This window comes from Drosophila simulans, chromosome 3R (assembly GCF_016746395.2).
Source record: "Drosophila simulans strain w501 chromosome 3R, Prin_Dsim_3.1, whole genome shotgun sequence".
In the NCBI taxonomy this organism is placed as follows: domain Eukaryota; kingdom Metazoa; phylum Arthropoda; class Insecta; order Diptera; family Drosophilidae; genus Drosophila; species Drosophila simulans.
In genome coordinates, this window is record NC_052523.2 from 27,405,466 (window position 1) to 27,427,934 (window position 22,469).

Below are 22,469 nucleotides of genomic sequence, written 5' to 3' on the forward strand. Positions count from 1 at the left end.
AATCCGCAGAGCAGGCCAAGCCAAACCCATATTTTTCGTCCATAGGCCGTGTGTGTCTACGTGCACTGGCAATCGCTTCGATAACACTTGAATACAAAATGAGGGTCATTAATTTTATAACAAACTATGTTGGCCTGCCGTGGCAGCCGAGGCAGCCGAGGCACACTTGAAAAATCCCCATTTCCAGATGGGGATTGCGGCTTATCCGCCTGCCAATGTCGCCTGTCCGACAGCCAGTCAATCATAACCCGTTTCGGCTGCCTTGGCGAACAAATCAAAACTTGTTATCGTTCCGAAAAGATCTCTAGGACCAATAAAATGTACTCCTATGTGGACTGGCCACCGCTGCCTTCCCAGCCCTCTCCGCCTGGCTGCCATGGACTGAATCCATGGAGCTGGAATTGTCAGGCCTTACGTGTTCGCCCATCAAAATGCTGCACGCCTCATCAGGCGAACGAAAAAACCCATGAAATCGGTGACACTGTCCGCCGGATGGCCATGGCTGCAGTTTAATTGCAGCGACTGTAGTGTCATTTCCATTTGAACCTGGAGTCGTGGGGCCGCCGCCATCCTTCTTTTTGGGTCATGTCGGGCTAATCAAGGACTGGCTGGGTCACGCCCACGGCCATTTATCAGCATCAGAGCGAGTCTAAGTAGTAGTAGGCTCAGATGTTGCCTTTATTAAAAGTTACTTTTCTCCGGCACTGGGAGAAATGGGGAAATGTTGGATATCTAAATGTAATATTAAATATTACGGCTAAATATTTTAGGCACTTTCATTTATTTGCAATCGTTGTTAGGCTGTATTATTTCGGCTGAATCCTAGACACAGTTCTTTCTGGTTTCCATTTTTTTTCCCAGTGTATCTATACACATTTTTGTGTTTCGCTGCGGCCGTGGCAAACGTGAGCTTATGGTTTATGGCGACTTAATAAGGCTGTGACCGGCTATCAGCCTGTTGCCCCGACCAACCACGATTACAGCCCTGTCGGCATCTCTGGCTAATGGTTAATGGCCGGCGGATGAGGCGAATGGGGCGAATCTGGCGGGGAGGACGCCCGGCACATTAGGCACAGCGGCCAGGAAAAATCTGGGGAAGCTCACAGCTATGGAAGCTATGGAAGCTATGGAAGCTGTAGAAGCTCAGGGATGCCGCACGATGATAAACAACCGAAGCGTTTTAAACGGCTTCATTAATCTTATTCAGCTCTGCGCTGCGCTTGTCTATTAAAGCCTTGTAATGCCTGCAAGAACCCAACAGCCAACATCCAGCATCCAGCAATCCAGCATCCCAGCATCCAACTTCCAACTGATGATGAGCAGCTGTGGCAACCGCAATCAGCGAGCTGAGGCTGAAAATCTACTACCTGTCAGCTTCATGTCATTCCGGCATTTTATGAGCTGTTGCTGCAGATGAAGCTGGAGTTCGGCCAGGAGCAGGGGTATCCCCCATCCCGCTGCCAATAGAAATGGCATTGACATTGGCGGCACGGCAGAGTGGCGTAACTGTTACTGCCGACTGCTCACCGGTTACTATTTACCAGTTACCAGTTACCACTTACCACTTACCAGTTAGCAGTTACTGGTTACTGTCACCGCCAGCATTTTCAGCTGGGCTTCTTGAGGATGTGCCAGGGTGATGTGTTGGGTAATAACTCGCCATTCCAACAGAAGCTGCAAAAGAGCATTCATCTAGGGTTCTGCTTCAGCTCTAAATAGGTTTTAAAAATTTATGAAAATATGTTAGCCATAAATCAATGTCAATCTTCATAAATCAGCATATATTTATGTGACTTATGCATATATTTCATTGTACATAGTTGTAGAATCGAAGTTTAGGAGACTTTCTGTATATAACTATAATTATTAGAACAACTTCTCTACTCAAACCCTTGATCTTGTCCACGTTGCCAATAGCTGGCGTCTTCTTTGCGATGCCGCCGCCTCATCATCATCATCATCATCTTCGTGATCGTCGTCCTAAACATGACAATTTTCATGGGCTTATCATTTCATAATGAATTTGTTTTGTCAGCCAATAAATTACGGGCAACACGCCGTGGGTCTACCTACAAGAAAGAGGGTTTCCATTGGACCCGAAGAAATCGCTAGCACCATCCTCAATAAGCGGGGAGCAACTATGCTACATCATAATCATGCGAGAAACATCATTGGCAGCGGCATAAAAAAGGCAATGTCTTCGGCTTTATCGTGAGACTCGTTGATTTACTGGCCCGCAGTTTGTTTAGTTATTAGCTTTTGCCCTTTTTGGCCCAGAACAAATTGCGTTTTGATTTATACGGCTGGAGTGAGTTTATCTACACGCGACACAGGGCATCGGAATCGGAAAATTGGATTGGAATGGGCAGGAAACGAGTGTCAGACGCTCTCCCACATCAAAAGGCTGGAAAATCGAAGGGAAAATGCCAGTCACCATTCAGCATCCACCATTTCCACATCCATTTCCGCCCAGTCCGCATCCCCGGCCACATCAAAGGGCATTAAAATTTCAAATAGGTAATTAAGTAAAACGCATAAACCGCACAACACGAAGGCATGCGATTATTTACACTCGGGAAGAAGCGTTTGCCATCGGTTGAGTACTCAGATTTCAGATTTCAGTGTGTCAATCAATTTGCCTTCCTCCGGCTTCACTTTGCGCTTCCGTGTTCAAGTGCAGCACACGGCAAAGTGTATTAAATAAACCGCAAAACGAACGCTTAACTCAAACACATGGTGGGTAAAATACGGAAGGGCCCAACAACTTGAGTGCCGCAAACAACCGTCATGCAAATTGTAATTGAGTCGCACGGCGGGAGTCGGGGGTCTGGAAACCACCACGAACCCAAATCCCCAGGCCCCCAGATCCGCAGGTCCACAGATCCGGGCTCATTATGGCTGGTGAGCTGAACCTACGAGACCAGAAACCAGTAACCAGAAACCGAAATCCGTAACCAAAACGAAACGAAACCCAGCCGTCTGTAAATATTTGGCCATCCTTCGGCACTTGCTCTACTTTTCCCATTTGCCGCAATTAAATACATTAACGAGGGACATTTTTCACTGGCTAAATGTCGGCTTCGACGACGGCCTAAACCGAAATGTCTGCTGACCCGTTTTCCCCAAAGGCATTTTCAGTTTTGCGTGGCGTTGACCGCCGTTTTTCACCAACTGTTTGCCGTCGTCCAATTTGTTGATTAAATTTATATCGCATAATGCCATAAAGGGATCTGTTTTTATGATGGCTTCACTCGAACTGTCCGCGACTCTTATCGACTGTCATCAATCTGAGGTTGCCGACTGCACAGCACCCCTGCGGATGCACCTCCTCGCCCCGATTCCCATATTTATGGTTTCTGGACAGCTGACAGGTCCAGCTGACCAATTAAAAAGTACACTAAGCGTGGGGATTGATTATGACTTGGACTCTAGGTGATTTACTAGGAGTATCTTTCCCGGTCACCAAGTGAAAGTATGGGGGACATACACCCATGACTCAGAATATTAAGTTAAAGTTTGTTAAAGTTAAAGTCGCACAAATGGAGAATTGTCGAATTTCACGATAGTGTAATCTAATCGGATTGCCTAATTGCGGCGATTATGTGAATGAAAGTTAACCAACTCGTTTATAAGTTATGCAAATTGATTCACCATTTCTGACCTGCATTTAAGTTTTGTGTGAGTGGTTCAGTGAACTGGCCCCTTTCTCCGATTCTCTTTCTCTATTTGGCTGAGATTCTTCCGAGAAGCCGACAAATGGGTCAATCGAATGAAACGAAACCTGTTGTGCTATCGCATCGAACCGTATTCTTCTGGCAGAGAATTTAAATAAAATTCTTATTAACGTGCAAATGAGCTCTGCCACTTGACACTTTTGATTTGGCCAAAGAGCAGACTTTATGGCATGGCATAAATGTGTGCTAATGGCTCTGGGAGCTTTTCGGCCAAAACACCCATCCCATTGGCATACATTTTATGGCCCGTCTTGACCGCCTGCAAAGACGCTGATATGACAGAAAGCCCTTTGGCTGGAGGCCATAAATGCACCAAATTCGAGATGCAGGATGATGTGCCAGTTTGGTGGCCATAAAACTGTGCAAAGGGGCGAGTTTGGTGGTTAAACATCAATTAAAACGCGGCGGCTAATTGGAGCCATAACTTATGTCACGGAGTGGGCAGATCACTGCAACTTGGCGGAAGGTGGCAGAAAGGTAGCAGGTGGTGTCGCGACGGAGGAGCAGTCACTCAAATAAGTAAATTGGATTTACCCCGGCCACAAGGCAACTTTGCCTGATTGCCTGGTGGATTGGGGACTCCTGGGCGCTCCGCTTCCGGGTATCCGGCTCCTCGGGCGGTTCTATTGCTGCTATTCCTGCTACTTTTACAGCTCAGCTGACAATGTTGCCAATGTTGTACGGTAATTTTACATAAAAGCACATAAAGTGCAATGTTTGATCGTAAAACTTTTTTACGACATTCTTCCTGTGCGCATATATAAAAATGCCTTTCAGCCAGCTGACTCCTCAGTGGGTATTTTCCTTTATCTGCTGTGGCGCTTATATTATATTCCCGCCGCCCATTTCCGCCTTCCTCTCTGCCACTGTGCTCGGTTGCCCCTCAGCTGCCCCAGAAATTGTTTGCTCATATAAAATTTGTAACACGTGTGCCGAAGGTGGCAGTATTTGAAGATCTGGGAGGAAAAGCAGGACCTATGGCTATACTATCCCCTATCCCCTATCCCGACTCTTTGCATTTCTATTTCGGTGCGTAGGAAAATTTATGTTGGCCTGGTTTATTGTTCGGCAGCAAGCGAAACACTTTGGAGAATTGCTGCCACCAGTAAATCGAAGCTGGAGATGGGCTGGGAGTACTGCCCCGCCCAGTGAGTGAGTGGGCGTCTTCAGCGCGGAATAATCTTGGTAATTTACCCAGGAGCTTGGCCTCATAACTGCAATTGCAGTTTCCGTTACCTTGAGCTGCAGTCTGCAGCATTTAAGCACTCATAAAGTTAATGACATGCAGGGAACCCCCGGTGAAGTGAGGGAAGCACCCTGAATATACCTGAGATGCCTGGGATTCCATTGTATCCCGGAGGTATGCAAATGCAACTGTCCCATTTACTTGCCTCTGGATGGCAGTCATTAAAAATAAAGCAATTTTCACGCATCTGCCAGACCGAATAGAAAATAAAATGCATTTTCCGCCACATGACGAATGGGTTGATTCTATTTTACAGTTTCGCAGCCAGCCCATCCTTCATTAAAGAACAAGAAAAGCGGGAAAATGTATTTCTCTTCTTTATTCACGTATATATTTTTTGCTGCACAAAAGAAAATACACAAGTGCGAGCGGGAATGAGGGTGTGCAATGATGACGTTACCTTCGGCAACCACCGCACGGAGCATGATGGCCAACAGCACTGGGATACCCTTTAAGCACGGAGGGTATGTCCACTTGCAGCTGCTCCGTTTGGCACTGAACGTCCGTCCACGTAATCAAGTATTTACCTAACCGCATACATTTCGAATGAAAACACTGCTGGGTGTGCAGGAACATGCCTCAACTTTTGCTTGGGGCACGCCCCCTCGCAGACAGCCAGTCAAGTTGTCCTACGGAACAGACGCGGCTCTAGCATCAGCTATAAATGCACTCGGAAAAAAATATAATACTTAGATCAACACATTACTTTCAAAGTATCTTACAAAAGGAGTGAGTAGCTTTCAGGGCTTTTAACGATGTAGTTAAATTGTTTTAAAAGATACTGAATAAAAGCTGTAGTGTTTTTTTTTCAGTATATGGCCTTACCTTCAGTCTGAACTCTAGCCGGCATATCCAAGTGCAACTGCAACTGTGACTGCGCCTGCAACTGCGGTTGTGGCGCACTTTAAGCGAATTTCATTTGTCTGCAGCGTCAAGCACTTGACAATCACTCACGTAGCCGTGCAGCTTCCTGCCCCTCTTCTGCATTTAAGCCACCTCCTCCCACTTCCTCGAGCCCTTTGGGGCACCTCCCCCTGCAGCCCCCCCTCGATGAACCCGCTCCCTGGGCGCTCGTCTGGGCTTTAGCTTTGGCTTTGGCTTCGGTACCGTCTGGTCTTGGATTCTGGGCCTGGATTCTGGGTCTGGATTCTGGGTCTGGGCTGGTTGGATGGATGGTGTTAACAAGTTCCCATGCAACCGCTTAAATATTAACGCACACACGGCGACACACGCTGATTCATTGGAGGCAGCTGTCGTTGTCGTTGTCGGCAACTGTAAATAAATACTCATACAGCACACGGTGCAAAATCTTGTGTGTCATTGCACTCGACAGCCAGGACTCGGCCAGAAAAATACTAAAACGAAAGAAAAAAACACACTCTGCGGATACGTGACGTTAGCGGGGGCAAGACTCCAGCGAAATATTTGCCCGCGAACCGCTACAAATCATTAAAATCATCGAAATGCCAGCGTGGCATAATTAACTGCAACTCAATCAGTAGATTCGCATGAGGCATGGCTATGTCATTCCGGGCACAAGCGTCAATGCAATTAGAGCCTGTCTGGATGTCTTGGACAATCCAATTGGGTTCCACCGGCTCATTACGTGCCAAATACGAGTGCAAGTGGGAAAGAAACCAGGAGGCAGTGAATCTGGCTCTGATTGTGGCCCCCGTCGAAAGTGGGCGCCAAGACACGCCGTCGACCGTGTTAATTGCTGCAAATGCCTCAAGGTATTCCGAGGCCCACGCCCAGCTGCCCCAACTGCCAGTCCCCAACCCCCAGCTCCACCCTTCGGACCATATGTTATGTGGCAATTGTGTGTGAGGTGGCTGTAAAATTTATGCCCGCCTGCGGATTGCCAACTTGCCTTTGCCATAGCCTTTGCCTTTGCCTGCCTTGTGGCCACGTCTGTGGCTTTGGCTACAGATATGCACAAGGAGAAATGGCATCAAAGATTAATGCAATTAACTAATAAGCTATATGGTATTTAAATCCTCAGATGTCTTGTAGAAGCCTCGGAACAACATACTATATTTATTTGATATTGGTGTTTTTCGATGATATTCGATATTCAAGAATATGCAGATTCTTCCAGTGCACTCTTGGCTGTGCATATTGCTCTGAAGAAATGAGCCAGCTAGCAAATTCTCGGAAATTAGCGCCAGAAGACTAGAAGAGACTAAGAGGGACTAACTCGTGAACAAATATTAAGTAATTTTGCGCACGCATATCTCAAGAGGCGCATCGAGTGGCTCCGAATGCGAGATGCACGTATTTTTCCAACTAATTCTGGCCGGGATTATGTCATTGTTGAGGTCTTGAGATGAGCGCCTTTCAGACGAACCCTTTAACATCTGTCAGCATGGAATTCGCCCGAAGCCATCGCATGCCCACCTGCCATTAAGTCGCAGTCATTTGCAGTCTAGGAGAAATTTATGCCTGTGCCCTTGGCTTCAATTTTCCAGCTCATTTGAGAGTTATTTACATCTCACTGCCCGACGCCCCCCAAAAACCAATAAGCCCCATTTTGTAGTCAAATCAACCAACTAAAAAAAGGGGGAAATCAGTGCCTGAGTGCAACCTCCATACCTCACCTGCCATATATCCCCCTAATGCCCGAATCCCGGCGCGCATTTAATCATCATTAAAGCCCGAAAGTCGGAAAGTCTGACACTGCTTCAGTTTCTGGTTCATGTTCATGTTCTGGCCTGGTCTGGACTGCTCTGATGAGGTTGGGCAATCCTTCCGAATCCGAATCGGAATACGAATCCAAATACAAATCCCTCAGCCACCGCCATCGTCTGTGTCTCACCTTTTTGCCATTTGCACTCTTCGATGCTTTCACGTTTTTCATCATCATTACCAGCAGCTTCTACGCACACAGCACGGCGGGTAATAAATAATTTCGTTTAGCCAGAGAACCAGACGCAGAATCAGACCCAAGACACCACTTTTGCCAACCAGACGAGTGTGATGAAAGTTTGTTTGGCTTTCGCCTTGGCTGGGTGTTACTTCCGCAAACATAAAATGGCAGAACCGGGGGAAAATCGAGGACGAAGGGTCGATCCTGTGATCCATTGAAATATGACAAAATGCTGTTTGAGACATTTTCAGTTATTGATACGCCCGTCCGTCCATCAAGCCAAGCAAAGCTGAAATGAATGCAAGTAGGGAGCCACGTTTATGATGATGTGAGGAGCAGAGTTTCGGGCACAAATATTATTAATATACCGGGCAGGAGAAGGGAAAATAAAGAGCCAGCCATGGGAAAGAAAGTAGTAAAGTCCCCCGGAAAATTGAAAGCAAAGTTTCGTCTGATAAATACGAGAGAAAAAAAGGACGGGTGGTTGCTTTCTGGCAAATGCCACACGCACTTTATCACAAATCAAGCCAAGTTTTTCCGGCCGGGGCGTCAAAAGTGCGGGGTTTTGGCCAACAGTCACGCCCACCGCCCCCTGCTGCTGTGATAAATTTGATGGGAAAAGAAATTATGAGGGTGTCGCTGGCTCAAGAAACGATGCTCATGCTCATGCTGATGCTGATGATGTCCTGTAAACACAGGCTCGGGCATAAAGATATGGCGCTATAAATATGCCGGGCGATAAATTTCCCCAGTGTCATCTGGAATGGCGAAGCTTCGGAAAAGCTGCTCAAAAATCGATCAATGGCATATTTATCATATGTGCGGTGGCGGGATTTTGGGCAGCAACTCGCACATGGCCTTGCGGTTGGGCCTTCCAGAGTTATGGGCTTTGTTCCACATTTTTGATTTAACTTTTTAGCGAGTTGTAGGATGTGAAAGGTTATTGGGGTCTAGCCATGTAAAATGTGGCGACACCTGTGTGAAATATCTTTTTATTAGTTCAGAAGATAAAGTTTAATGTTAAAGCAACACACCACTACTCCCAAAATAGACCTTTCAATTGGCGTCTCCAGAAATAGTGCCTAATTAGGAGATTTTAGAGGTCCGTTTTGAGAATCTTGGAATGCAGACGAGAATTTTAGAAAATTTCAAGACCGATGTTCCCCTGAAACCGAACATGGCAATAAATAAGTTTATTGCCGCGCAAATTGCTTTCCATTTAAATGTACATAATTTCTAGGCGGGAGCTTAACGAGATGAGCATTAAATTTAAGGAAAATGTGGAAAATGCCATCGTAAAAGTGCGGCACATAAATGTAAATTGTAATTTCCGCTGTGCGTTGAGGCGCTGCCACTTGTGGGTGGTTTCTGCGGGGCAGGAGAGAATCGGGCTGGGGCAAGTTGAATGAACTTTTTGTTGCATGCGTTTGGCTGCAATTAAAATTACATGCGGTGCATTCTCCATTCTGCATTCTCCATTCCATTCATAGTGGCTGTCATTCAGAGGAATATGCATTTTAATTGATGTTGCTGCTGCGGCTGCTCATGCTGCTGCTGCAACTTCTGCTGCTGCAACTTCTGCTGCTGCGTTGACAGAGTGACCAAGTTAAAGACAGATGTATGACAGATGTCAGTCAACTTGGCAGCCGACTTTCCATTAATTAGGCATAATATTTCATTAGTGTAATGAGCGCCAGGCAGTGGGAAATGTGCCAGCTACTAGCGTCTAATGAAAGCAGGGGCACAAAAAGCAGCCAGCCACTATCTACGCTGCTCCGTTTTACACTCGACGAAAAAGCTAGTCAGTCGGATGGTAAATAGATGATGACAAAATCGAGAATAAGCTAAGGACCTCTATTACAGTAGAACATGCAATCCTTGCCTAAAATGTATATCTATCTCTTGGATACTATTCACCTATGCGGGTAATCCCATCTTTCTATCCGTGTATGCAAAACAACGGACTTGAGGTCTGGCCATGTGAAATGTGCGAAAAGTTGGCATGTTTTTCAGCTGCTCCTTTGGCTTTTGCGCTCGGCGCCTTTCATTATGCGAGTGCACATTAATTATTTTGTAGTTGCAGCCGGCACAAAAGGCGAACTCTTTTTCTTTCTCCGACTGTCGGCGAATGTTGTGTGAAGTTGGCGAGAGATATCAGGCATACGGAGTGGAATACGGCAGGCACTGTGCCGCGGCTTAATTTGTTTGGGGCTCAAACTAATTTGATGGGCTCAACGATTGAAACGTTGGTCTTTCGCCTAGTCTGCCTCTGCTTGTGCCATTTGATTTTGAGCAGGAACACAATCTTAACATGTTAGTCATTGCCTTACCAAGCGTCACATGCAGTTGTCCATTATACTTAAGTGTGCTTAGATTTCGCGCTTTATCAGCCGCATTTCTTCTTGTGGGGGTTCTCGCCAGCTCCAGTCACCTCGCCGCATTTCGTCACGACGGCCTCAAACCGATATGTTGGCACCCAAAGCCCGGCGCTTCCTCCTCTCGAGTTCCTTTTCCCGCCTCCGCGCTCCCCTGGGACGTGTACTATGCCTGTACTAATGACATAATCTGCTTTTGGCCAACACACACACACACACACGCTGGAGCTGAAAGCCCTTTAACTAATCCGCTTAAGTGACTTTGTTGGGGCTGCCGCTGTCTGTTGGCCGTAGGTGATTCTTCTCTGCTTCTTCCACTTCATGCATATTAAACTTATCGCCGGCAAACAACCGCAATTATAAAATTATAATGATAATGCCCAACTAGGGAGCGGCAACCGCTGACAGTTGGACTGTCATTGCCTATGATGATAATAATGATGATGATAATGAATATGATGATGACGATGATGTTTATGTTGGTGTTGAAGTTGAAGTTGCTTTTGCCGCTGATCTGCCAGGCAGATAAGCGGCGAAGCCAAAAGAGTTATTAAAACAAGGCCTAGTGGTTTCAACTCGGCTGAAATGCCAGAGATTTTTACTACAATGTTTACATAGTCACAGAGCAAACCAGTTTGCCCGGTGCAGTTGCATTCCCACTAATTGCCAGCTAATTACCTGCACGATATTAATTTCCACTTTCTATCTTTTCCATTGCAGAAAATGCTTAGCTGTCTCGGAGACACCGCGGCGTATACTTAATCTTGTCAACGGGCCAAAGCACGGCTAAGCAAACATGAACTGCCTCTGTCGCCCATCACGGATTATGTCCGTGCGCATTAATTTGCTGGATGAAACCGAGTTCATACACGAGATCAAGGTAAGTCAGCTCCCTCTTTCGCTGCTCCCCGCTGGTAAACATGGCCAACTCTTTCGCACAACACAGTCAGCACAACATCGTCAGCATCCCCATCATCATCACCATCATCAGCGTGCTGAAGAGCGTTTTGTGGCCACAAAAGTGTTGCATACTTTGCACGTGCCTCGGATTTTTAGGGGTGCCATGCCAGGGCCCATCCTCATCAATATTTAGTGCAGGGCCTTGTGACTTGGCAAACATGCAAAGTGTCATCATTCACACGTCCATCGCCACAGATGTCTGCTGTTTTCCAGCTTTCCAGCGCCTTTCCATCTCTTTGGCTTAAAACTGCTCACGTTTGCCAAATTAAATGGGTCGCCAGGCGACGGATCCCTTTGTCTCCGCTGAGCTTGGCTGGGAAAAATTGTGCTGATTTCGCACGCCATCTCATAGTTGGCATCATTGTGCGGGCAAATCAAATAAATTGTTGTGATTCCTCTCCGCCGGCTGCCTGGCCTGGATTGCTGCTCTTTGGTTTCAGCAAACCTTTGCAAAATCTCGTCCCAATCCCACATGAAAAAGGAAACTCCCAGCTAGCATATTTGTATTTGCCTCTCTGCCACTGGCTTTTAATTGAAAAATATTCCGAGTCCGATTCGGATTCGGATTCCAAGAACGAAATCGAGGGCATAAATCAGTTATGAATGTTCGGGGAAATTTCGTTAAAATGCCATAAAATAGCTCGATGACATCAAGTTGCTATCGATTGTGGATAAATCAGAAAAGTCATTTGCCAAACGCCAAATTGCCTTGAAAACTCTGAAGTTTATACAATTAAATACATGGTTTTCTAGAGCAATCGATTGAAATGCCAATAAAGATAAAGCTATTTCTGGAACCTTAATAATCTGCATTAAATCAATTAGACCACACCCAACCCAAAAATAACAAAGCCGAAGGTTGTGCTCCATGAATAATAATTCTGGGTAATCGGCCGATGTTCAGCGAGATAAGGTTCAACTACAACATGATGCCCGATCATATTCAATGCAAATTCTTGTCATCTGCGATGCGATGTGCCTGTGAGGTCTGCGACATAATTAGCAGTGACTTAAAGGGCCGCCAGTTAATTATGCAGATGCCGGAAAGTCGACCGTGTGTGTGTACATGCATAAAGTACATATGTTGTGTGTGTGTGCCGGGTAATTGGACCAGTTGAGCGTGAATCGCCCACGGGCTTTAAGTTGTTGCAGCCCGCTGCCTGCTGCCTGCTGCCTGATTGATCGACCGGCGGTACGGAGTCGGGGCATCGGTACCCGGGAATCGGGAACTCAACCACGACGACAGACTAGTTTAGCCATTCCGGGAACTGACTAATGACACTGGCACTGAATCTCTTGTGGCGTGTGGTGCATGCCATGTGCAAGAATTGGAGCACGTAAAACGCTAATAATCACAGCTCATCAGCGGAGATTTATAATAATTTTACAAGATCCCAGCCGAAAGCCGGCGGCTCTAGCATTCGGGGGCGTGGCAACAATTTGACAACGGCCAACTGGCCAAGTGGCAAATGGCCAAGTGGGCAAGTGGGCAAGTGGCTGTTTCTGCCCGCGGGGGTCGCCATTAATGAGTCTAAAAACTGGACAGAGCAAGTGCGGAGCAAGTACTTATAATAGCTGGCACAACTTATCGCTTGTCATTATTGGCGGGTCGGGGCGAGTCACCTCGACTCACCACCACATGATTGATAAAAGACTCGCCGCCGACAAATTCCGAAAACCCAGAAAAAAGCCACGGCAAACAACGTCGAAAGCCCAGCCATGAATGAAAACTCAAAGAGCCGCGATGACGATGACGACGACGATGGCCCGATATGCAAAAACGGCAGCGGAAAAAATGCGTGTGGCCGCCAGCCTCAAAACGTAATTTTATTTACACGACGAAAGACTGCGCCCAAGAAGTGGGGCCAAAAGCAACTGTCTGTCAAATTGCCACGGCGACGCTGTCGTTTTGGCCGTGTTGATTTTGACGGCTGCCGATGGCACTAAACGCACGCACTTAAGGCCACCAAACAACTGCAGTCCACCCATAATGACTGGGCAGATGTGCAGAGGGGAAAATGATGTGGCATGAAGATCAATATAACGATTGTATAAACATTTCTGGATTATATATTATGATTTAAATGATGTTAGTAAATTCTACTTCCGACTTTTCGGACGAGCTGTTCTTCCTGTGTAGTTACTCGTGTAGAAATACATATTCCATGATGGAGTGAGATGAAGGGTACTGCGTGCGGTTGACTCGTTTCGCATTTCATGTGGCGCCCAGCCAGTCGATGCTGCAACATTTACATGTGTGCAAATATCTCCACTGCAGTTGCGCAATCGATATTTCATGGCCACGACAAGAGCTGCGTCGAACGTTGCGTATGAGTGATTATTCGGAATGCGTTATCTTGCGGATTAAATTTAAGTCGACAAGCGGAAAACAAACAAATCGTATAGATACACCCGCAAAGAAGTGACCACAATGTCATGAATGAAATTCGCTTTAAATAAATTTGACTGAATTACAAAGGGATTTATTAATTGTTAACTTTCTGCGTGCAGTTTTTATTGAGCTTAGTTCAAGCTAATTTAATTATACAAAACAAAAATACAAATCAAAAGCTGCTTTAATCCGTAACCACAACAATGTCAAAAAACGCATTTAAAATTAAATTACTTGTTAACATGATGTAATAATTGCAAAAATGTCAAATAATTACTGTCTTTTAAGTGCAAAGTATGTGAAATAATTACTAATAGCCTTTATTATACTATACCATATCAGGGAAAAAAAATGAAAATATAAACTATTAGCGAGACTATTAGGCAACTAAGTGGGCTTGAAATCAAGAAACCATAAATTCCAAGCTTATTGTTCCAGAAAATATTTCCTAAAAATCCCTCGCTAGAGTTTGACACAAATTCCTAGAGATCTTAAAGTTCCCGAGACAAAAGTCTGAAAAATTGAGTTGAACCCGCCGAAATCGAGACAAAACCTCTGCCCCGGAGACCCTGGAGCCCAGTCACTTAAAGGCTGGCAAAACTGTGACAAATGATTTTGACGACTTCATGCCCAGACTGAAACTGGTAACTGGGAACTGGGAACTCTACGTGCGCATATAGACCAGAAATCCGTGAGTCTGCGGGCCATTTATCACGCTTACCATGCTAATGACATTTGGCCAAGTCGGACGCCCAGACTCTGGGCCACTTCTCGAGTGCTCCCAAGCAGAGCCGCACTTCTTGGCACTTGGGGCGGCCGAAATGGCATAAGCTTGTTATTGCTGGATAAGGTTATATAATTATTTCTTAACGGTTAAGCCGCTGCGAGCGGAGTGTGTGGGCATTGTTTGTCCAGCGCTTGATTCTGTCAATACAGGGTGCCTGCCATTGGAGAATTTATGTAAATCATTCCGCACCGCACACACTTCACTCCAGTTCCGTTCCGTTCAGTTCAGCTCACTTCAGCTCAGCTCACTTCACACCGGCCACAATGACAGGCCGAAATGGAAAATGGTTAGTTCGAGTGCTTCACGAGCAAACACTCGAAGCCAGCAGTTCGAAATTGCCATATGAGTACGTACGTATCGGAGAGACCTATGTATCTAGTGCTAAGCCTGGCCCAGAAGTTGGCCAGGCCCCCGAGCGACATTTAATTAGAGTCCGCTGCTCGCGTCATTGCTGGCCGAAATAAACCTGCAGTTTATAGCCAACATAATTAAGTTAAAAGCTTTTTTACAGTCCCCGCCCGTTCAGTCCGTTCCGCAGAGAAAACCGGACGCAGCTCGCTCAAATTGATAATGAAAATGAAAATAAGCAAAGCCCATGAAGCGTGTTTAATGGCTAAATAAATGCCGGCGTCTAGATTTCAGCACCCACACCTGTATCCATGCAGCTGGCTATCTGGCTATCCCAGTATCTGTGTGTGCTTAAACTTAACGTCGGCCAGGTTAGCAGTTATAGACGGTAATTTGGGCCATTTCCCAAGGCCAGGCCATTGATTTGACCCATGAAGTTGGAATGAAAATGGCTGAATTTCCATGGCAAATGTTTAATAACGGTTGAGGTACTCCGAACTAATGGATTATGTTTTGAAGCACAGCAATAAATGTATTTTCCAAGATGATTTTTCTCGGTCGGAAAATCCGCAAAGAAACTTCGCTTCTAAAACCTTAAATGTAATTCAATATTTTCATTATAAACTGCACAAAATTTTTGTGGAGAAAGCATAGGCGAAATTCAAAACTCACAATGCTCCCGCTTTCAGGCGTTTTAAATGACGTAATTAATAAGAGGCAAAAGGTTAGGCCCAAAAGCCCCGAATGTTTTACCTTTTTGCCAGCTCAGCGAAACAGTTTTCCGGCGTTGCCCTTTTTTATTTGGCATTTTTTGGGGCAGCCGGGGTAATTACTTTATCTGTTGCTGAAGTTGCGCTTCGGTTGGATAATAGGATTAACAAAGAGCCCCTTGAAAGAAACAGAAAACAGCCAGCAAAAATTCGGAAACTCGAAAGCCAGGCCAAAACTGGCCGTTCGTTGCCTTTCGCAGCTGTCAGAACCATAACTCAGTGTCAAGTCGAGACTTTGCGGCTATATCTGAATATCTGAATATCTGAATACGAGTATCTGCGTGGCCACAAGGCCCCCTACCGCCCCCTCCCGCACCGTTTCGCTTTCGAAAAGACAAAAAGCAATTGTTCAATCGGTTGAGGTTGAGCCGCAGGGAGACCGGCGAAATAGATTTGCAAACAATTTGCAACAATTCAATCAAAAAAACTTTAAACGCAAATACAGAACGGACAGACATCAGCGGGTGGCCAGCAGTCTGGTGGGTGGTGGAAGGTGGATGTCGGATGGTGGATGGTGGATGGCAGGCGGTCCGGCTTGACGGCCATCAGATAACTCACTCACCTGGTGGTCCGACGTCCGCCATCCGACGTCCAATTCCCGGGAACCCCTCGAGCCCCTGGAACCTCGAATCTCCGGCTTCTTTGCGCCCTGTGTCGCTGTCAGTTGGCTTCGCCGTTTGTTTGCCAAGCGTTTGAATGGGTTAGCGAACAAAGCGCCAAAGAAATTCAAGGTGAGCGCGGGCTTTTACACCTGGAAGAAATGGGGATTACCTGGCATGGTTAGAAGAGAAGTGAACAGAATAATTGGTTAAGTAACATTGGGGAAGAGTAATACATCTATAAACAAACTCCAGAAGTAAGTTCTAAATCTTTGGTAGTGCAACAACTTTGATGCTTATACCTAGAAATTCAAGATTTCTTCAAGTGCACACGTAGACATCCATTCCTTGGCTTCCATTCACCGTAGGATAAGCGCAGAAATATTTGCGAGGCAAACAATGATATCCAGCATTTGCACAGACGTCGTGCGATTGCGATAGCGGAAAATGCAAGTGATGCCTCTGCGGCGGAAGTCGTAGCTCTCGCCGGAAAAGCGCGAGACAAGTTGAACAGTTTGAACATCCGAACATCTGAACATCTGAGCATCTGAATAGTTGCACGTGCAGTTTTTCACCGGCTTCGCGGGAGCAGAACGCCCAGATGCATCGATAGCATGGCCCAGAGCTTGGAATTAGCACGGCAAAGGGAGCCATGCTCAAAGAGAATCCCAAAAAAATGTGCCGGAAAGATGCGACAACCGTCGACAGATCAACTGGCTGCAACCCAGAAAAAACAGCCCGAACATGCCGCAAAAAATAGCAAAAGCGGAAAAAAACGGTGGAAAAACAGATATGGAAGTGCCGCTATGTGACGATGACGATGACGTACCAGTACCAACAACTCATATCGCAGCTAGGGCCAAAACGCCAAGCCAAGCCGATTCCACGGCTAAATCCGAGGCCAAAGCTGGCTGAATGTGGGATGTTGGTCGTTGGATGTTGGATGTTGAACCTGAGTCCAAAGTCAGAGCCAAAGTCAGAGGCTGAGCAGAGTCCCAGCCATCCGCATCTAGCATTGTCAGGCTTTGTGCCGTTTGCAGTTTGCCGTTTGCCGTTTGCCGTTTGCCGTTTGGCGTGGCATGCGAAATAAAACTCTCGTAAACAGACAGCGACGTCTCTGAACTGCCAGCATCGGCGGAACAAGGAGCTGTCAACTTTGGGCCAGACCCACGACTATCAGATACCCTAGGCGGTCAACAGACTCATGCATACCATCTTCCAAATCATCGGTTAAGTAAGGAAGATCCAAAACTCCATATTTCATATTCTTAACTTCTTTTGAATATTATATCTACTTAATTTGTTGATGGAATTGGAACTTTCCATGATGAGCATTCCTTTACATTTTATTTTTACATTGACCATGTATTGACCATGAGTTGAATGCCATGGCCGAATCAACGTTGTGCCCACCTGGTGCAGGGTATAGCTATAACACACGGTACAGGAATCTCAAAAGGCAGCATCCCGTCCACTGCGACGACAACAACAACAAACAGACTGACAACAAACGTTGCGAAGAACAAGCAGCCGGCAAACAACAAAACAGCAAAAATAAAAAATAAAAAAAAGAAGAAAACCCGAGACGAGTCGAGTTGAGTTGAGTCGAGGAACCTTCTCGTCGGCGCTGAGCTGCAGGAATTACGCAAATCTCGTTTGTTGAATGTGTTTTTCAGTTAGGTGAAGATGCGCCAATATGGGATGAGCAGGGTGGATCCCGGGCCCGAAAAGGGGGTTCCCCCGGTGGATGGAGGGCGGGGAGAGGGTTGGAGCAGACATAAATCTGCTTTAGCATTTGGAAAGGCTGCCTGGTTTTTGTGCATAACGACGACACGATGTTGCTGGCATTGCTTTTCTTTCATTTTGTCGCCGTTTTGTCTGTGACATTGCACCACTCACTCCGTCCGTCCCTTTCCGCACTTCTCTGTTTTAGCCCCGTTTGTTTGCTCTCGCTGGCTTTTATTTTTATTCCTCCTATTTCTGCCCTGAGCTTAAGACTCATAATGCCGTTATAAACACAAACGAATGCAGCTCTCTGCAGCTGTTTTTTGTTTTTCGCATTTCGCTGCTCGCTGCTTTTTCCACCGCGTGTTGTGTGCACTTTTTGTTGTTGTCAGAGGTCAGCGCTCGTTTAAGCCAAGCATCGCAATTATACGCACAATGCAATTGGAGAGGCTAAAACGCACACAGACACAGCTCACATGGCATTAAGTATACGACCCGTGGATGTCGGAGCCTTTTGGGGGCAGATGCCGAGCATCATTTCCAGCATCTGACCTGACCCCCATTGCCGGCGACTCGGACTCGCTTCTTATTTTCCATTTCAGCCAGCTTTGTTTTTATTTTGCCCCTCCAAGGGCAATAAGCTGGCGTTTCTTGTTAGCCGCCTTGCAGTTTAAATGGCAGCAAATGAGCTTACACCGGAAATACGATGTAATCTGACGGGGCTGGATGAAAACACGAAAAAAGTGTGGCACTAGCAATACGTTCAGTCTTTAAAGTTAATACTTAATCTTTCTATAAAATCACATACATATTTATTTGATCTGTAACTATTCATAAAGTCAAGTTGATATCAAGTAGTTTTGACAAGCACGTGTGTCTGGGGAGCACATCCTTTGAACACATAACACACGTCCTAATTATGTTAAAGCCCTGCGACTTGCAGCGCATTTCTGCACACGCAAAAGGCCGAAATTGGGTTAGTCACGTCGTTAAAGTTTACGAAAGACGCTGATTACGTTTTAGCTGGAACGCGGTGCTGGGATTTTCCTTTTCGCCCGAAAAGTGTCCCCCGGGGGTGGAAGAAGGGAAGTTGTTTAGGGCTGGCTGGTGGCCAGACATGTGTGCTATATTTTCCGGTTTACCACTTGGCGTTCTCTAATTAAGTTGCATGGCAAAAACTTCCTCCTTTTTGCTCTGGTGTTGCCGTCAGCTGACAAGAAAAGCAGGCAATCGAGGTTGAGAGCCAGTCGGCGGCGGCGGGGGTGGCGAAAAATGTAAGCTCATTAAGTGTACTTGGCCAGGATTCGATGTCCTTTGGCTGGAGGCAGGCGTAGGTCCTTCCAGCAACATCAAAGTAAGCATAATTTGATTAAGACATTTTAGCCAAAGACCTAATCATCATTAGCATCAACATAATCATCGTAGGGCACATCCGGCGTCTTCTTAATTTTTTCTATTTTTTTTTTCGATTCTCCGTCCTCGACTTGCTTTTGCTGCGCTGTCAGCATCAGGATCATCCGAAGCCTTCATCCTTTGATGCCCCAGACATCATCTACGTCACTGGTTCGGGGAAAATCTAATTTATTGAACTCTGTCAGTGAGTGAGTTGTGTGGAAATTGGCGTTGGAGGTGGGGGGAAATGTTTCCGCCCCCAGAATCGTTTGTCTGAACGTGGTAAACCTTTTGGGACCCAAAACACTTTTGTTTGCACAAGTTTTTCCGGCAAACCCCATGTGATTAATTGCGGTCCTTACATGTATACGTTGATTTCTGGCCATAACTTAGGCGCTGAACGACTAGTTCATTAGGCTGCTTTCCAATGGGGGTGTCTACTGGTTGGGATTCCTGAAAGGTTCGGAATCCAATAAGCCCAGATCGATAGAGATGCCTCACGTGCTTTCGGCACACTTTAAGGAATATTACTTCACTCGCTCTTACCTCATTTGGAATTCCATTTACGTGCACATGCATTATTAGCTCCTCTCACTAAGTAAACGGCAACCGACAATATGATGAACGCTCATGTTTCTTATGCATTTTTAAAATGCACTTTTCTTCTTCTCGAGTTCTGTGTTTTATGGTAAAAGCATTGACAGCAAAGTCAGAGGAGCGGCAGCTGGAACAAGAGCTTTCGGAGCCAGATGAGGGGAGACAACAATAAGGACTCGACTTGTGTAGGAAATTTCACAGACCATTGTCTTAATGTCCTGGCCCACGTTCTCTCCACGTATTTGTAATGCAATTTGAGCTGCAGGACCAGAGAAGGAATTTGACGTCCTGCCCAGCTGCAGCATCACGTTCACTTTGCCACTGCCGATGTCACTTCACTGTCACTGTGTCACTTCGTCCTGTTAACGACTGTCATCTAATGCAGTCGGCACAAATGCAATTAGTTTTTGACACACACGCACACGAGTCCGTGCACCGAGCACACTGGCATCCTCGTCCTGCGGCCCGGAGCTCATGCAAAAATCAACTCAGCTCGACTTTTTGATGCGGAATGAACTCTCATACAGAGATTATTCCTTCCATCCACTGGGATCTCGGTTTGGCCTGGGGATGTTGAAAGGTAAATGATTATTGGGCAGATCAAAAACATTTTGCACAGCTTGCGTACTAACGATATGTTTTTGGGCATATCGAATTCATTGCTTGAATGAGATGGAAATGGAATATTGTACAGTTTGCCATCATATGGATTTGGGGAAACCACTACAACTACATAAGTATGAACATGTGGCAAACATTCCCCAACAATGTGTATCAAATATCATTTGAAATACACATACAGCACCATCCCAACTTGGACTCCATCTTTTGGTATTTACAATTCCCAGACGGCGAGTTAAGCAGCTCGATTTCGGACTGAAAGTCCGAGGTCAGCAGAATGTTTAACATAAATTCAAAACGAGTTGTGCTCGGAGTTGCGAGCCAACTGGCAGTTACACCGAGTTCTCACTCCCGGAATCCCAGTGTGTTCACACTTGCCAGCCATTAAGTTTATTACGCAACAACAATAAAGCAGGCCAATATGCATGCGAAGGGAAATGCCGTGTGCAGGATGTGGATGTGTACGAGGACGTGGCTGCGAATGTGGATGTGGATATGGACGTGGATGCCCCAAAGGGATCCTTCGACCAGGCAGAAATACCATAAATAAAACATGGCAGCGGGTCGAACAAACAACAAAAGGCAAAAGTCAGTGTCTGCTGGTCAGCTGGCGAAAAGCAAAAAACGGAGCAGCACATGAGACACACTGCAGACAATCGAGGAGGAGCATCAGCCGCCGCAGGGCGGGCGGTAAACAGGGGGCGTGGCAGCTGCCTTTGCGGTTAACAATAGCACACCCCACGGCCATAGTTTGGGTGCTTTTTGCGGTTCCTGCAGCTGCGGCGGCCACCTTTTTCGGGGTGATTCCGTTTTCGATTGCGAGATCTCCCCGGAGAATAAACTCAATTTATTATTGCCACTAGACGGGGCGAGAAAAAGGGAATTGGCATTTTAAAGCTTTAACAAATTAAATTAAACCAACGGCAAGCCAGCAAAATTGTTGATTGCCCGACTTTGGCCGCCTTCGATTTGCCATAAATTGTTTGGTCGAGAGGAAGAAGAACGGGCCATTTTGCTATTTCCACATTTATTTTATCGCAGGCAGAGGCACACAAAAAGGCAGCAATTTTCCAATTGAATAATTGTCACTGGCAAGTTTTCACTTTTGTCGGCGGAGGACTTAGCCAACTGGATGGAAAGTGGGCGCAGGACGAAAGGGAAACGGAAACGAGGGCCGTGTCTGTGGCCATTCAATGGCTCAACAGTTTGCCAGTGTTTCCAGTGTTTGCCTTTGCCTCTCTGCCCCTCAGCCCCTCAGCCTTTTCTGCTTTTATCCCTCCTGTTTATCCCCAGGACTCTGCTCTGTTTTAACAGCAATTTTCTTGTCTATTTTCAGGATGATTTGCCCGGCCAGGCTCTGCTGGATGTCGTCTTCGCCAGGCTCAATTTAATCGAGACCTCATACTTCGGCATACGTTACATAGACGAGGAGAATCAGACGGTAAGTGTGTTGAGCAAAAACGATCCAAATCGAAAAAAGTGAAGGAGACCGCTTCCGCTGGGCACACATATTGGTTTTGGAAATTCATTTTCGTTTTCATTGAAATTCATTCAGGCGCGATGAAAAATGAAAACAAAAAGCCCAGCAGACAGACTATGGCAACTCTTTGAGAGTCCTTTGGCTGCGGGGCAGGTTAGATATTTTCGCTTTCGCTGGTCCTGCTGGCGGTGGTGTCCTTCACTGACTTTTACACAAACCACCTGGTTGCTCATACGCCCCGTGGTTAGCCCTTGGATTTATCCCTCATTTGCATTTCCCCACAGCACTGGCTCGATCCTGCGTCGCGTATTTCTCGCCAACTCAAGCCCAAGTCGGATCCTTATGACTTGTATTTCGGTGTGAAGTTCTATGCTGCCGATCCCTGCAAGCTGCTGGAGGAAATAACCAGGTGAGGAACCAAAATCCCATATGATCCTAGACCGCAAACATTTATGGGTATTCCAAATTGAAGTCATAATCGTGCGAGTTCTGGTGGCATTTAAAGAATATCCTTTTGTCCGCACAGGCATTAACAATTTAAGCATTTAATTTGTGCCATCCCATCTTTGGTCTGCCA

General features: G+C 46.2%; 1 protein-coding gene across 7 annotated transcripts in view; it reads left to right on the forward strand.

Annotated features, from left to right (window-relative positions):
* LOC6730330 (band 4.1-like protein 4A) overlaps positions 1–22,469 on the forward strand; it is a 55,359-nt gene that overhangs the window by 13,116 nt on the left and 19,774 nt on the right. For all 7 annotated transcript variants that reach the window (XM_016177897.3, XM_016177898.3, XM_016177894.3 and 4 more), the window contains exons 2-4: positions 10,942–11,101; positions 21,749–21,853; positions 22,177–22,301. In XM_016177897.3, the coding sequence (XP_016037095.1) occupies positions 11,018–11,101; positions 21,749–21,853; positions 22,177–22,301 (314 nt within the window). In that variant the 5' untranslated portion in view covers positions 10,942–11,017. The remainder of the gene's footprint in view (positions 1–10,941; positions 11,102–21,748; positions 21,854–22,176; positions 22,302–22,469) is intronic.